Source organism: Podarcis tiliguerta (genome assembly GCF_965153285.1).
Source record: "Podarcis tiliguerta genome assembly, chromosome: 5".
Classification (NCBI taxonomy): Eukaryota; Metazoa; Chordata; class Lepidosauria; order Squamata; family Lacertidae; genus Podarcis; species Podarcis tiliguerta.
The window spans coordinates 56523817-56539484 of record NC_139538.1 but is presented as its reverse complement, the minus strand read 5'-3'; the positions used below and the strand labels follow the sequence as shown (position 1 = coordinate 56539484).

Sequence of the window (15668 nt, the reverse complement as noted above, 5' to 3'; positions counted from 1 at the left end):
GAGCAAGAAAATGCTTCAGGTAACTCATTAAGAATTGCATTCAACAATACTCAGCATGCAAAGATCCCAAAGGGGACATGGAGGTAAAGAAACTTAGGGAGAGAAGAAACAGGAGAAGGAAATGTGCCACATTATTGCTGCTGAGAAGAGAGGTAGGTAAAGGTAAAGGACCCCTGAATGGTTAGGTCCAATCAAAGGTGACTTTGGGTTGCGGTGCTCATCTCGCTTTTCAGGCCAAGGGAGCCAGCGTTGGACCACAGACAGCTTTCTAGGGTCATGTGTCCAGCATGACTAAACCACTACTGGCGCACAGAGGTTTGTTATGAGAGTCATGAATGCACAGAAACACAATTTACCTTCCTACTGGAGTGGTACCTATTTATCTACTCGCACTGGTATGCTTTCAAACTGCTAGGCTGGCAGAAGCTGAGACAGAGCAACAGGAGCTCACTCTGTCGCAGGGATTCGAACTGCCAACCTTCCTACCAGCAAGCCCAAGAGGCTTTACCTGCTAAGATAATTGCCTGGGAACACACACACACACACACAGTAGGAAGGGGAGAGAGAGAGAGAATATGTAATATGACTGGGGGCTAAGCAGGCCAAGTTGCTCCTTGCTTTTTCGGGGGGGGGGGGACGACGACCCTCACCGGTCAAGCACAATTTGCTTCCCTTTCCCCAGAGCCCCACTCAGCACTGGTATGTTGAAAAACAATATATCCCAAGGTAACAACTCCACATCAGCTTTCTATTAGCAGGCCACTTGTTCCAAAGGAGAAGATTCTGTAGTGTTGCTGACTCACTTCCATCAGTCCTAGTCAGCATGGTCTGTGGACAGGGATAATGGGAGGTGCTATTCAGCAGTATCTGGGGGGCCACAGGTTCCCCTTCCCACAGCTGTTCTTTCAGTGCTTTCTGGATGTTCCTCCCCTCCCCCCAAAAAAAATTTTCCTAAGGGACATTTTTTTCAACACTTTGTAAGGATAGTAGCTACAAACTTGTTTGCATGAATAAATTTGAAATACTTTTGCTACCTTGTGTTGTTTTTTTATTCAGAGAACATTAAAGTTAGAATCATGATAGAACTGTAGTTGGAAGGGACCACGAAGGCCATTTAGTCCAACCCCCTGCAATGCAGGAATATTTTGCCCAATGTAGAACTTGAACCCACAACCCTCTATTGACTGAGCTATTTAAGTGTACAGTCATACCTTGGGATGAATACGCTTCAGCTTAAATATTTTCAGGTTGCGCTCCGCGGTGACCCGGAAGTAACAGAGCGCATTACTTCCGGGTTTTGCCGCTCATGCATGCTCAAAATGACGTCACACACATGCGCAGAAGCGGCAAAACGCGACCCGCACACGTGCAGACGTGCAGTCGTGTTTTAGGTTCGCTTCAGGATGCGAACGGGGCTCCAGAATGGATCCCATTCACATCCAGAGGTACCACTGTATGGGGTAACCAGGAAAGGATGCAATCTAGCAAAATCTATCAGTGTCCAAATTCTGTTTAATTTTAATAATAATAATATTTTTTATGTATATCCCGCCCTCCCCGGCCAAAGCCGGGCTCAGAGCGGCTAACATCATACAAGTAAGACAATGCATAAAAACGAGCAATCAATAAATTAAGATACATCCCACAATTAATTCAAAAAAATTATGCTACTGGCCTAGCCCACATTATCACATTTATTCTTCTCTATCAAGAGAATGCACCATGTGGAAGCAGCTTCTACACTTTGGTGAAAGAGGATAGACCGTGGAAGCAAAGGTAAACTCAACAAATCACCCAACCAGTGGCATTATCATGCTTTAGCATCTTCATCAGTATACAACAGTGATTTTCCAGTTTGTTTGTTATAATTCTTTCTCATCCTGAAACTACAATCCACTTCCATAGCTATAAACAAGCCAAATTGATCAGAAAGGGAAATGGGTGCATTCTTCTGGGAAACTGAACATTATACATTCAGGTCTGATGGCAACTTTGGCAACAGATAACAAAGTTTAAAAACAAAACAGGGGTACGTTGTGTATAAAGAATGTGTGAATGGTTGCTTGGACGCAGACAAGCCATCTCTGTGCTGCAGTGTCTGTCAGTCCTGCGTCTGTAAAGGCTGGGAGATCCAGCAGGCTGATTGCTGGATTTCTTAAGATTTCATAAGATATGTGACAAGGTGCTATAAATGTTAAAGCAGGAAGCATGAAACACCATCTGAAACCAAAGTAATGAAGATTTATATGAACAAGGTACTGACGCAGACTGACCCCAAAAATTCAGTGTTTCTTACTTGTTGTTGTATCATTAAGTGATGCAGTCCCATTGCCACGCAACGCTTCGCCGTGCAGAAAACTAATGGAAATTAGCAATATTGAACAGGAGTATTCCATCATGGACCTGTTAAGCAAACACAGAGAAAAATATAAAACCCATACTAGCATACTCAAGTCATGTTTGTATTATCACAAAGGAGGTTTGAATTTTATTTTTTTGAAAGGATGACTTTTGTAAGGGAATATTGTTTATCTGTTGTGTCCAAAGTCTTACAAGTATTTGTGAAACTACCACCCTAGTGCCCAAAGTCTTATTCTATACCACAACAAATCTTCCAAGTTTGGAAAATTAAGGGATTTGAAAAACACCAAGAATAAAAACTTGCTACTCCCCCAGAAAAAAAAAAAGCTCCAGGTATTACACAGAAACTGCAACAGAGGACATGCTCCATTCGCCCTTCCTCTTTTTCTTCTGGGATATGCAAACTGGGGGTTTCTGCCTCTTCCTCAACATTTGGCCTTCAGTATCTCACCAGGGGAAAGGTGCACAAGTTCTCATGTTGCATATTACATGGAAGTACAAAAAGAGGAAATGCGAGTCACCCACATTTCCTGTCGCTGCTTGTTTGCACATCCAAAAACTGGCAGAGATTACAAGCTGTTGAAGAAGAAATCTGACACAAATTTAGCGAGTATAAAACTAAACAACATATGCAGAAAATGGAGCAAATTCCTAGGTCGCGTGATGATCATTTTGTAACAATCTGCTGCTGTTCCAGTCTACTTTTCTTGCTGACAACTTAGTTTCTTATATGCTGAGTTGCTGGATTGTTGTTGTTCTTCCACAAGTGAGCATTGAAAACATGCAGTCGGAACTGGTACGCTTGAAGCTTCTACAACACCAACTCCACTAATACATAAAATAATTTAAGTATAACTCGTAATCATACCCTTGCAAAGGACATGACTAGATATTATAATATAATAATACAGACTGCACGTCTGGTTTGCCTCTTGAAAACCCACACGCAGCAGGCTCAATTCAGTCTACGGGGGGGGAGGGGGGAGATCCCACTGAATGTAACAAATCTCTTTTCCCTTCCCTTCCTTCTTCCATACTCACAGGCACATCATGGGCGCTCTCCACATTCCTCCCATATCCTCATCTGTCCCTCTTCTTCTTGCTCAATCAAAGAATGCAAGGCTAACCTATAGGAAGGGCTCGGCAGTAATTTGGGAGATGTGCTATGCAGAACTGCCTTGGGCATTGTCCTGGAAAACCAACTGAAGCAGCAGCTAGACTGGTGATGGTGGGAGGCAGTGCGAGACAGTGGGATGTCACACCTTGGCCAAAACATGTACACCAGATGCCTATAAATTGCTGCACAAGGTTCGTGTACCAATCTACAAAGCCCTGAACAACTAACTACAATAAGAATACTCTGGCAGCTTCTCTTTCTCTGTAATGAGTTCACAGAGTGCCCCAACATACACACTGGACCGAACCTACTATATTATTTTGCTTCTCAGTAAAGGTACATAGGATTACATTATGAACTATGCAAAACTAGTTGTCATCTGCCCCTTCCTCATTATACCATGTAAATATACAATACCAGCATGCAGAGAAATCCTGACAGCGGCATAACAGAACTTGTGCAGGAGAGAACCTTTAAAAGTACACAGGGCTTCAAAGTATAATTTATCACAAATTACTGGTTCTAATATGAGATGACAAAGTCAGGAAACAACTTTTTGAATGGCATGAGTGGATAGCGAAGGGTCAAGGACCGCAATTCAGTAATACCAACTGTATCACCAGACTTTCCTAAAGCACTATACAAAACATATTTTTTTAGACTCAGACAGCCTATATACATTTCAGTAGTCACTGACAATATCAGTAACTGAAGGATGAAATACAATCCAAGAATTGGCTGAATTCCTAGCTGGTCTTTTTAAAGACACATTATTACAAGCGAAGAACTGAACACCTACCGTATTTTTCGCTCTATAAGACGCACCAGACCACAAGACGCACCTAGTTTTTGGAGGAGGAAAACAAGAAAAAAAATATTCTGAATCTCAGAAGCCAGAACAGCAAGAAGGATCGCTACACTGTGAAAGCAGCAATCCCTCTTGCTGTTCTGGCTTCTGGGATAGCTGCGCAGCCTGCATTCACTCCATAAGACGCACACACATTTCCCCTTACTTTTTAGGAGGGAAAAAGTGAGTCTTATAGAGCAAAAAATACGGTAAATTCAGCACACCAAATACAGTTCTATTGACACAGACAGATCTTCCAGATGGTATCGCTGTTCACCAAGTAGCGAAGTTATAGTTGACAGGAATGAATAATAGAGAATTTTTGCATCAGTTCAGTAGTAGTGAGAATGATTACTACCAGGAAATTCAAAATAGTGACAGGCATAACACCCTAATGGGGGTTGGGGAGAAGCAAAGGGGTGATTCTTACACCCGTCCGCAATATTCCTCTTTAGCAATAGAGCTACGGCTCCTGAGTAGGCATACCTTGGATTTCATCAATACATACATTTTTAAAATGACATTGCGAAGTCCCAGTAAGTTGACAACAATTTACCAATTATGATAGCCACCCTTAACCTCATTATAACTCAGCCTTACTTATCTCTAAAATGTGTTCAGAAGATGCTTCAAGAGAATATGTCGGCCACTTTTGATTCACAAATAAGAAACAGGAAAAGCTCGAATTCAACTCTAAATTCACATGGATACTTCTGTCAACTATTCTAAATATATGATTAGATGCTATGGGAGGGAAAGTATATATTTAAAAAATTCTAAAGCAAGGAAGTAGTTTTATGATTTCTGCTTATTTTTTAATCTTTTGAAGACACAAGCAATAAACAAGGCAGTACACAGCACAGCTAAAAACGATTCCCAAAGCTGTAAATGGCTTGAACACTGCACCATTGCTGAACTGCTCTCCTCTCTGTATCCCATTACAATCCCTAGTATAGGCAGCATCTTAAGCTTACTATTGATTATTCAGCTTACCAACGACGCACAAAGTCAACACTTCAAGAGCATACAGTGGTGTGTGCAATGTCTGCCTCTCAGCTATGAAATCCTTTTCCACTGGAGAATTGCCCAAACCTTTGTCTGACTAAAAGAAAATAGATTTTAGATTATTCACATACTAACATGTCATCTGGACCCTAAACTCTTGTTAATCTTAACTATGCTTTAAAAAAATTCCAAGTTCATTAACTGTGGTCTAAAGTAAAAAAAAAAAAATGTTGAAGCAAGTTAAGACTAACCATGTTTGGTCCAGATTTGAATATTGTGACATGGTGTAAGTAATTTAAAATTCAAATGAAAGTTTCCCAGCTCCTCCTTATAATCCTGTAGGGTAGGGGGAGCCAAGGCTTCTGCAGGAAATCCAAATTAGGCCAGTATGACCTGTTCAGATGGGTCAGGAAACAAATGCAACAAATGAATCAATGAATAAGTAAATTAGTAGGCAGACTTCGTTTTTATTAATCACATGTATCAAAAGCTGCTTCCTCCTGTTGGTTCTACACCATCCAATACCCAAGCTGACTGTTCCAATGACACACAGATAAATCACAGCTTTTAAAACCATGTGGCGGACAATGATATCCACCAGGAAAAAAATATAGCCAGCTTGAAACTAGAGGTTTGGCAAAAAAAAAAAGTAGGTTTATTTGTAGCATTTTCATTGCCTAGTTGCAAAAACTCTATAAAGTATTTCTGAAAAATAATAATAATGAAAGGAACAGCGTGAGCTTAAAGAAGGATGTAAAACATCTTTTAATGGTAAAATTATTTAATGGTAAAAATGGGCTTGGATAGCATTTCTCAGGTGCCACTATATTTTTGTACAGCAGATGGGGCTGTATAGCAAGAGACCTGAGGCACGTCAAATGCCAGTTTTCAGCTTTTCCTGCACTTTCTGAAACATAAGAAACTCTATCCATATCACATCCCCAAAACTTTTTTTAAAAAAATAAATGTAGCATTGTGTGAAAAAGGTGAAGAAACAAACTGAATATTTCTAACACAGACAAGTGTGACAATAGTTAAATACATACAGCATGCCTAGATGGAGTATGCATACAAGCACTTCTTTTGTTATAGAGAACTACCATGAGCTTTTACAGCAGCAGTGGGGATCCTTTTACAGCCTGAGGTCCACATTCCAAGGGCCACATTCCAGTGGTGGGAAGGGCCAGAAGTGGATGGAACAATGAATGCAAGTTTCTCCTTTGGACAGTAGGCTAGCTTCTACACACACACACACACACCTTTCTCAATCTTTAGCTCAGCAAACAAGAGTCATCATCTGAGCTCAAGGACACATCACTGCCAGGCAAAAAATAATGAAGGATGAAGTGAAACAGGTCAAGTAAGATGTGTAGCCTGAGGAGAGTCCCAAGGGACAGACAGAGAGACCTAGAAGACTGCCTGAGGCTCCCTTCCCATTTAATAATTTTGCAAAAAACAAAAACGAGTTCAGTGCAAAGTGGTTGATTGAAATGCATACTTGAAAGGATTAAAACTCCTGCAATCCCTTCATGTGAAGGTACACCAGTGAGATTCATCTCTGATTAAAATCTTGGGACAAGGCTCAGCTCCAGATGCTACTTCTGCACTGCAATGGAAGCTACACTGATACCAAATATTTTAGGTACCAGACCAAGCCTTTACAGTACAGTGGTACCTCAGGTTAAGTACTTAATTCGTTCCAGAGGTCCGTACTTAACCTGAAACTGTTCTTAACCTGAAGCACCACTTTAGCTAATGGGGCCTCCTGCTGCCGCTGCGTGATTTCTGTTCTCATCCTGAAGTAAAGTTCTTAACCCAAGGTACTACTTCCGGATTAGTGGAGTCTGTAACCTGAAGCGTCTGTAACCCGAGGTACAACTCTTCTATCACTCTTAATGCTTCTGCTGTTTTTCTGTGTTTTTTGTCTACAATTATTAGTGGTGTTTTTCTGTGTTTTTTGTCTACAATTATTAGTGGTGCTTTTACTGAAGCTGTTTATGTCTTAAAATTGTTGACCCAGCGAATGGCCTGGGGCCACCTGAGAATGCAAAGTCACTGAAGCAAAGCTAGTGTGAAACTGATCACAAAGCTTGGACGGGAGGTTAATGTAAGTGGGACAATCCTAAGGTTTTAGTTTTTAATGTTCTGAACCAGCTTGTTCCGAACGGAAGTACAGAAGTTTTCTAAATGGAAAAGCAAATGATAAACAAATAATGCCTCCATTAAAGCATAATGCTGATACATGGATTAGTGTTACATGAACACATCACATCTCTCCCTGGGCTCACATGCTCCAACTCCCTTTCCCTCATCATTTGAGGTAAGTACAGTAGGAGGAGTTCAGAAGCTTTTGCTGCCTGTGCTATGCTGTGGTTAGCACCAACTATGGTTAGTTTAATGCAGGTGATACCCAGTCCTATTTCTCCATACCATGTGAACTAGATGAAGCCATGCTGAACTGGTGCCTGGATGACAGCCAATGAACTGAAGCTGAATCCTGAGAACATAGAAATACCGTTGGTTGGTGGTTCTCATGCCTGGGAGGTGGTTCTATAGTCTGTTCTAGATGCTGTCCTTGAAACTTAGGGTACTCCTAGATCCAGCATTGTCAACGTGAGTCCTGACATCAGTAGCAAGGGTTGCCTATCTCCCACTGTGGCTGATTCATCAGTTATGTCTGTTCCTGGACAGCGATAGCATTGCTGCTGTGATCCATGCTCTCACCTCATATCCAGACTACTGCAATAAACTCTAGATAGGATTACATTTCAAGATGGTCCAGAAACATCAGTTGGTGAGCATGTACCTGAGCATGGCTACCAGGTATACCTGTGCAGTCATTACATTAGTTCTGTAGGACATATAGCACTGGCATATGCTGATACATAAAGACCTAAGCAACTTTGGATCCAAGTTGATGGAACAAGGTTTGGCTTGTTGTGGGGAGACATGGAATACAGTCTGCTTTGTAGTGGGACCTGACTCCAAATTCCCTTCTTCTAGAGGTGAGAATTGCGCCTATCCTATTGGGCTTCCACATCAGGTTACAGAACACTTGTTCACCCCGACCTACGCGGAATTTACTGTTCCAAGTTTAGTGCAGCTGCTGTTGCATTTATAGCACGTAATTGTTTTATATCTTTAGAAACCACTTAGGTTGCTGTTTTAGTGTTTGTTTCTAGGACTCTATAATCTAAGTTTCATTGTTATGGAAGCATCTTTAAAGCTTTCTTACCGGAAGCTGTGCGCCGGCTCCTTCGGCCAATAAAGCGAGATGAGTGCTGCAATCCCAGAGTCTTCTGCGACTGGACCCAACGGTCAGGGGTCCCTTTACCTTTACCTCTGTACTTCTCCACATAGAATATAGCTAAACGGTGGAATGGCCACCGCAGGATGGCCACCAGCTTTGATACTTTAAAAATAGGATTAGAAAAATTCATGCAGGACAAACGCTGTCAATGGCTACTAGAGGCAATACGCTTCTGAATACCAGTTCTAGGAAACCACAGGAGGGGAGGATGCTGTTATGTTCCAGTCCTTCTTTCACACATCTCATAGGCATCTGTTGGCCACCATGAGAATAGGATGCTGGACTAGATGGGCCATCACCTGATCCAGCAGGGATGTGCTGGTGTTTTATTGTATGAAAAATATTGAGCCAAAATGACCTGCACAAAGTGTCAACAGAAATCATTTAAGATGTTAGAAGATGAAATAGCTCTCCCCCCCCCCCAAGAAGGCACATAACATTTCACACAGGACACAATCCAGCCAATGCTTTCCATCAGTGTAAAGAGTTATGTTTGCAGAACAAAATTTCTCTCTGTCTCTTCTCCCCTCCTACGCCCTCCCCCAAACCTGCTCTGGAAAGATTGTAGGAACCTCCAAACATGAGGTTAGAGAGAAGTTCCGTAAACTGAGTGTCAATCGTTGTACTGATGGAATGAGTTAGTTGTGTGGTGCTCGTGATTTCTTCACAAATCTCCCAACTGAGACAAAAAATATGCAGTGCTCCAGTAGTGCTGATTGCCGTCCAAAAAGAACAAGGACAACTTAGCTCTGAAAGACTGAATAGTTATACTGTAATTGTTACTGGGAGAGAGCTTCCAGCAAAAATAATTCTATTGTCCCTTAAAGACTATTTCATTTATAAGCATGAGCTTTCATGGACTCTGTTCACTTTGTCAGATTGCACGACATGAAACAATTGTATGGTGAGATTTGAATGGCAGTGAGATGCAAAATAATAATAATAATAATAACAGTTGGTGACAATTAGAGCTTAAATATATGTTCAATAGGTACAATTTTAACCTTTTACATTAGCAGATTGGTGATAATTGCTGTGATTCTTGTATTAACATCTGAAGTGAAGCAGGGACCCATTCACAAGAAACACAAATGGATACCCTGGCATTGGAAAGTTAATTAACGCATTAACTTATAGATAATGCATTATTCAAAAATGTGTTTTCAAAGTCCAGTTTACACTGTGCCTTCAACCTTACTGTATCTAGTTACCATATTTTTCCATGTATAAGACGACCCCCAATTTTAAACATAAAAATTTTTGGGGGGAAATATAGTCTTATACATGGGAAAATACAGTATATGCTCTCATGAAAATCAGTGTCTTAAAATAGTGGGTCACAGATGACCTCATGGGTACTCTCTCCATTGGAGGTTTTTAAGCAGAGGTTGGATGGTCATCTGCCAGGCTTTGATTCCTGCATTGTAGGAGGTTGGATTAGACTACTCTTGGGGTACCTCACAATTCTACAATTCTATGAGTAGATAGTTTTTGATATAAGATGGGAAGGTTCCAGGGGGTGGGAAATCATGATGCCACTGGTTCTATGATTGGGGGGTGGGTCTTGAAAACCCCTGCCCTGAGCCTACATGAAAGAAAGGACTGAAGTTTCAATCCATCAAGTCAAAGAACGGCTGCAGTAAATTCCTTCTAATGACAGCAAAAAGATGCAGCTGCAGTAATTAACCATAATCTGATATAATTACAACTAGCTTATCAACAGGACAATAAAAAAAGATGGAAAACTGGGATAAATGTAAATGGTGTACTGATTTCTTAAGTATCGTAGTGAACCCCTACTGCAACGTACAGGCTTATGTTAAGGAATGGGGATTGGCTGCGATATAATGCAATCCTATGAATTGACTTCTTTTCATAATTGCAGACTCATGAAATAGTAAGATGAAGAAGAATGCATATGTTAATCAGAGTAGTAGAATCATCAGTCAGTCTTTAAGGTGTAATGTAGCACTTCATATGTAACCATACAAAGTTACTGCATCACCTCTGACAATAATTTATATCAGTTGAGAAGTTTTGAGGTTTCTGAACTGCAGCCTATTTTTTTAATGCACATAACTCTAGACTCTGTGCACCTCTGTTTCCTACATGTAAGTAGGGTTACCATATTTCAAACAGTGAAGAGTTGTTGAGCTCTTTTTTGCAAATTTGCATTTATTTATTTATTTTAAAAGTTCTTTAGTTTTTGAGCTATTTTAAAGGAAAATCGCTGACGTGGGTTGCCATACACATGGATTTTCCTGGACATTTTAAAAGCAATTTCTGCCTGGACACTGCTTCCGACTGCAGTATTCCGCATATGTCCGAGAAATTCCAGACATATGGCAACCCAGCATGTAAGTGTTATCTCTCTGTACAATGTATGAAGACTTAAGGCCATCCAGTTTATGGAAAGTTCAAGCAAATATTGATGAGAGCCTCTAGGGTCAGGCAGCGTGTTAATTACTAACCTTCTCTATCTGTACTATCAGATGGTTCCCAATTAAAATTAAAAATTAAAAATTATGCATACTCATAAAACGGAGGTTATTCTTTATTACTGCCCTAAATGGGTTTTCCCTTTAGCCTTCTAGGCGCTTGAGGGATAACTCACTACTGATAAATAGATACTACAGTTCAAGCTGTAGCACAAGCAAGTATTTTAAGCAGGAGCAGAAGGTTGGAATCCAGGGGCAGAGTAGTACTGTGGTACCTCAGGTTAAGTACTTAATTCGTTCCAGAGGTCCGTACTTAACCTGAAACTGTTCTTAACCTGAAGACCACTTTAGCTAATGGGGCCTCCTGCTGCTGCTGCGCTGCCGGAGCACAATTTCTGTTCTCATCCTGAAGCAAAGTTCTTAACCTGAAGCACTATTTCTGGGTTAGTGGAGTTTGTAACCTGATGCGTATGTAACCTGAAGCGTATGTAACCTGAGGTACCACTGTACTGGGCCCTATCTGGTATATGTTGGAGGGAGAAAGCCATACAAGTGCAGAAAGAGAAAAGTGTGGGATGAAGAAATGGCAGGGAAGCAACATTTTGTTCAGAGTGAGTGAGTGTGTTTGTCACACACACACACACACACACACAGAGAGAGAGAGAGAGAGAGAGAATGATTGGTGGATGAATGAATGAATGAATGACTGGGTAGTATGTGTGGAAGAGTGGGGGTCCTGAGCTAGGAGGGGCAGAGGATGAAGTAGCATGTGCATGTGTGTGTGCACGCAGAGGTGTACATATGTACACACAAATGAATTAGGATTTGGAAGGGTGGTGAGAGAAAGAGCCTTTGGGTTTGTTTCTGCCCCCACCCACTCATGACAGATTACACTTGATGGAATGTGGTTCTCAGGAGAGAGAGAAAAAGTTTCCCACCACTGAACTAGAGAGGGTTTCTATTCCTCAGGCTAATAAAGGCTGAGTAACTTAAGAATTAGCGTTTCCTTTGGGAACTTCAGGAAGGATTTCCAGTCAGCAACTTCCTGAGGGACTGAGCAATCTTGCCCTCCCCCCCTCCCCCCAGTTTGCATTACAGCCTGCCAAAATGGAGCTTTGCTGTTTTATAAAAACGGAGTTTGTCAAATAATAATCTGCAAAGAAAATGCATCCAATGACAATAGGAGAAAGCACCTAAGGATTTTCTTCCCCTTTTATTTAAACAGGCAAACTTCAACCAGAAGACGTTCTTAACATTCAGAACACAGTGCTTCTTTCTTTCTTTATTTTTTTAGATAGAAAACTAACTGCATACCAGCCTTTCACAAGCTGTGTACTTGCAGTGATACTCTCCTATCAAGCCTTTCAAATTAGGTTTTATCTGAAGATGCTAGGCAGCCTCTAGCAGATCCCTGTGGTTCTGAAAAATGCTGCTGACATTTGGCTTTCTGAGATTGGATTAGAGAGAAATTTAATTGTATGCCTAATTAAATTGAATTCTTCGATAGCATCCAATGCTTTATTCACCATGACAAAACAATGTTACTATTGATTATATAATGTCTCACTTTCTCTGGCTATATGAAAACAATTATTGTCAATGCTCATCCACACTTACATCTTAATTTTAATATAAAAATTAGTGTAGAAAAAATTGCTTTAAAAGACAATGATACACATAAATATTTTCTCTCTGTGGAGAAAGCTGTCAAAGAGAATGCAAATTTCTCTTTGTTTTAATAAATGCCCCCCCCATCTTGTTGTAGCTCAAAATACAAAACTGGGTAATAAACTTTTAAACAATATAAACACAACTAAAAATTATTTATTTTTTAAACTAGCTCTTTTAAGAGACACCTGAATCCCAAAACCTACAAGAACTAAATGCAAGAGCAGTAAACCGCAATATGTTCTCTCCCTAATCCTCGAAGGCCAGATTAAACAAATATACTTCATAGGGTTTTCTTGGGAAAAGATGTGCAAGTGTGCATATCCCCAGGGAGTGCGCTCTGTAACATTATGGGGAAAGGTTACATCCTGTTACTGTTCGGATTACATTCAGAAATGCTACTTTACAATTAGGGCTTCCTAGAGGCTGTTTCTGCCAGTTCTCATACAGTCCTGAGCTTTACTGGGACCCTGGATTTGCTGCAGAAAATATGTGGAAGCTGGTGCAGCTTTTAATAACGCAGGCTATGTTTCTAGAAGTGCTAAGAATGTAAGAGCCAAATTGCATCAGATCAAGGGCGTCCAGCATTTAGTTTCCACACTGCAAAACTTCTTTGTGAGAAGTAACCAGTGTTCTGTCAACAGCACACACGCAAAACACGAACGTTTGGCTATATAAAGCACACATACAAGCAGATTTTGGTTTATGGGTTCAAATAGGCCACAACATTTTTGGTTACAGATGTGAGCGGTCTGGGTTAGGTACTGGGTGAAGCCGGACTATATCCTGACTCTTGCCCGTCTTCTTCTGGGAGTCCAGATAGGGGTAAACCACCAATAGGGGGAGTTTATATTCCCTGCAGACACAACTCCATCAGTGCTGATTGGACAGTGAGGCCCGCCCCTTGAGTAGGGCACCACCCAACACTGTCTTCGCAGGGAAGGCATCTGTCTCTGACCCTCGACCGGGTTACCATGGAGGCCGGCTGGAATGCCACCTACCGAATAAGATAAGCAGACTTCTTGATAAAAACAGGCTTCTCAGTTCATTAATCCAAAAGCTCTTAAAATGTGACTCCTACTCTGAAAGTGAAGCAGAAATGCCCATCAACATGGGAGGCAGGACTGACACATGCACATGCACACACACACACACACACACCCTGCATATTTTATGCCCATATGTGGTCTTCAGAATACACGAAGCGGGCTTTTGTAGTTTAGACAACTCCAATACATGGACAGAAGAATCCAACACACGAACAGAAGGAATCTGCAGGGAAGGAATGGATTTGTGCTACTTCAGAAACTGCATACTGGGTAAATATTGATTTAATATTGGTTACTCTATCTTTAAAAGGGACGCGGGTGGTGCTGTGGGTTAAAGCCTCAGCGCCTAGGGCTTGCCGATCGAAAGGTCGGCAGTTCGAATCCCCGCAGCAGGGTGCGCTCCCGTTGTTCGGTCCCAGCGCCTACCAACCTAGCAGTTCAAAAGCACTCTCGGGTGCAAGTAGATAAATAGGGACCGCTTACTAGCGGGAAGGTAAACGGCGTTTCCGTGTGTCGCTCTGGCTCGCCAGAGCAGCGATGTCACGCTGGCCACGTGACCCGGAAGTGTTTTCGGACAGCGCTGGCCCCAGGCCTCTTTGAGGGAGATGGGTGCACAACCCTAGAGTCTGTCAAGACTGGCCCGTACGGGCAGGGGTACCTTTACCTTACTCTATCTTTTGAAACAAGACAACCCTGTGCATTCTGCAGAATTATCCCTTCTATAAGCAATTCCACTTTTTCATTCCTGCACCTACTTCCTCTAAAACAGAGCCCATTGGGATGGTAATTTGGTAATGAGTTTTAAGAAGTCCGCTGTGATTCCTATAGTACATCCTTCCCCAAACTGATGCCTTCTAGATGTTTTGGACTACAACTTCCATCAGCACCAGCCAGCACAGCTGTGCTTATGGGACCTGTAGTCCTAAACATCTGGAGAACACCATGTTGTGGAAGACTGCTATAGGACAAGCACAGGCCACTTAAGTCAGTGCTCGCCACCTGCTGGTCCACATGATTTACAAGAATCAACACAAACCCCACAGTCCACAAATATGGCTTCTGACAAAGTTTGGAGTTATTGAAGAGGCAAAAGGCACCTGCTATTCCTTGAACACGTCTCCCTTCTAACCAGCTATACTTTGAAATGGTAAAAGATGAGTGCAGGAATCCGCCTTCCGTATGTTCACCAGTGTGGTGTTATTGGTCTTGAAAATTAAGTGATCCCAAATATATCTCTTGATACAAGTTTAAAGACCAATTCATTGTTGGTTTCTTATTTCCAGATAAAATAACAAGTATATGAAGGCCTACTATGAGCCACTCAAGATGACTTTAATTCCTCTTTCTAGGAGCCTTGTTTTATAACCCAACTCACTACATAGATGTCAGGCCCACTGCTGATTGATTTTTAAATTGGCATGGTTCAAGTGACTAGCGCTGAAGTGATTTATTCTCTGAGAGTAACAAACTAAGGCCCTAGCAAAAATGCTCCTCAGCCATATTTTGTTTAAACAAGTGTACCAACACACGGGGAAAAAAGCTGAGAGTTTCATTTGTTATCTATCCAACATTTGAAGGTCAGTTACGGATACACTAGGAGTAGAATACTGATGGCAAAAATCAAACCTTAAAACAAAATGACACTGCATTCAAGCAGCCAAGTTTTAAAGCACACACTTCTGAAAGAAAGGTAATGGTTTTTAAGGTATTCAGTAGATTCTTTTCAATTGCCCCAGCCATATCCTTCCAAGAAAGTTAATACCCATCTCCACTTCACTGAACTTCATCAGGGAGACCAGTTGCATGAAAGTAACGGTGGAGGGATCCTGGTTACTTTGATTGGCCAATTTTTTTACAGTTCAACCTATTCACC

At 41.4% G+C, this 15668-nt stretch overlaps 1 protein-coding gene across 11 annotated transcripts in view; it reads right to left on the bottom strand.

Annotated features, from left to right (window-relative positions):
- Positions 1–15668, bottom strand: part of PTPRE (protein tyrosine phosphatase receptor type E) — a 167669-nt gene that overhangs the window by 39019 nt on the left and 112982 nt on the right. For 10 of the 11 annotated variants that reach the window (XM_083439637.1, XM_083439643.1, XM_083439644.1 and 7 more), the window contains one exon: positions 2297–2403. In XM_083439637.1, the coding sequence (XP_083295763.1) occupies positions 2297–2403 (107 nt within the window). Of the gene's footprint in view, positions 1–2296; positions 2404–13747; positions 13782–15668 lie in introns of those variants that run through there. The other variant, XM_083439650.1, reaches the window with a different exon arrangement.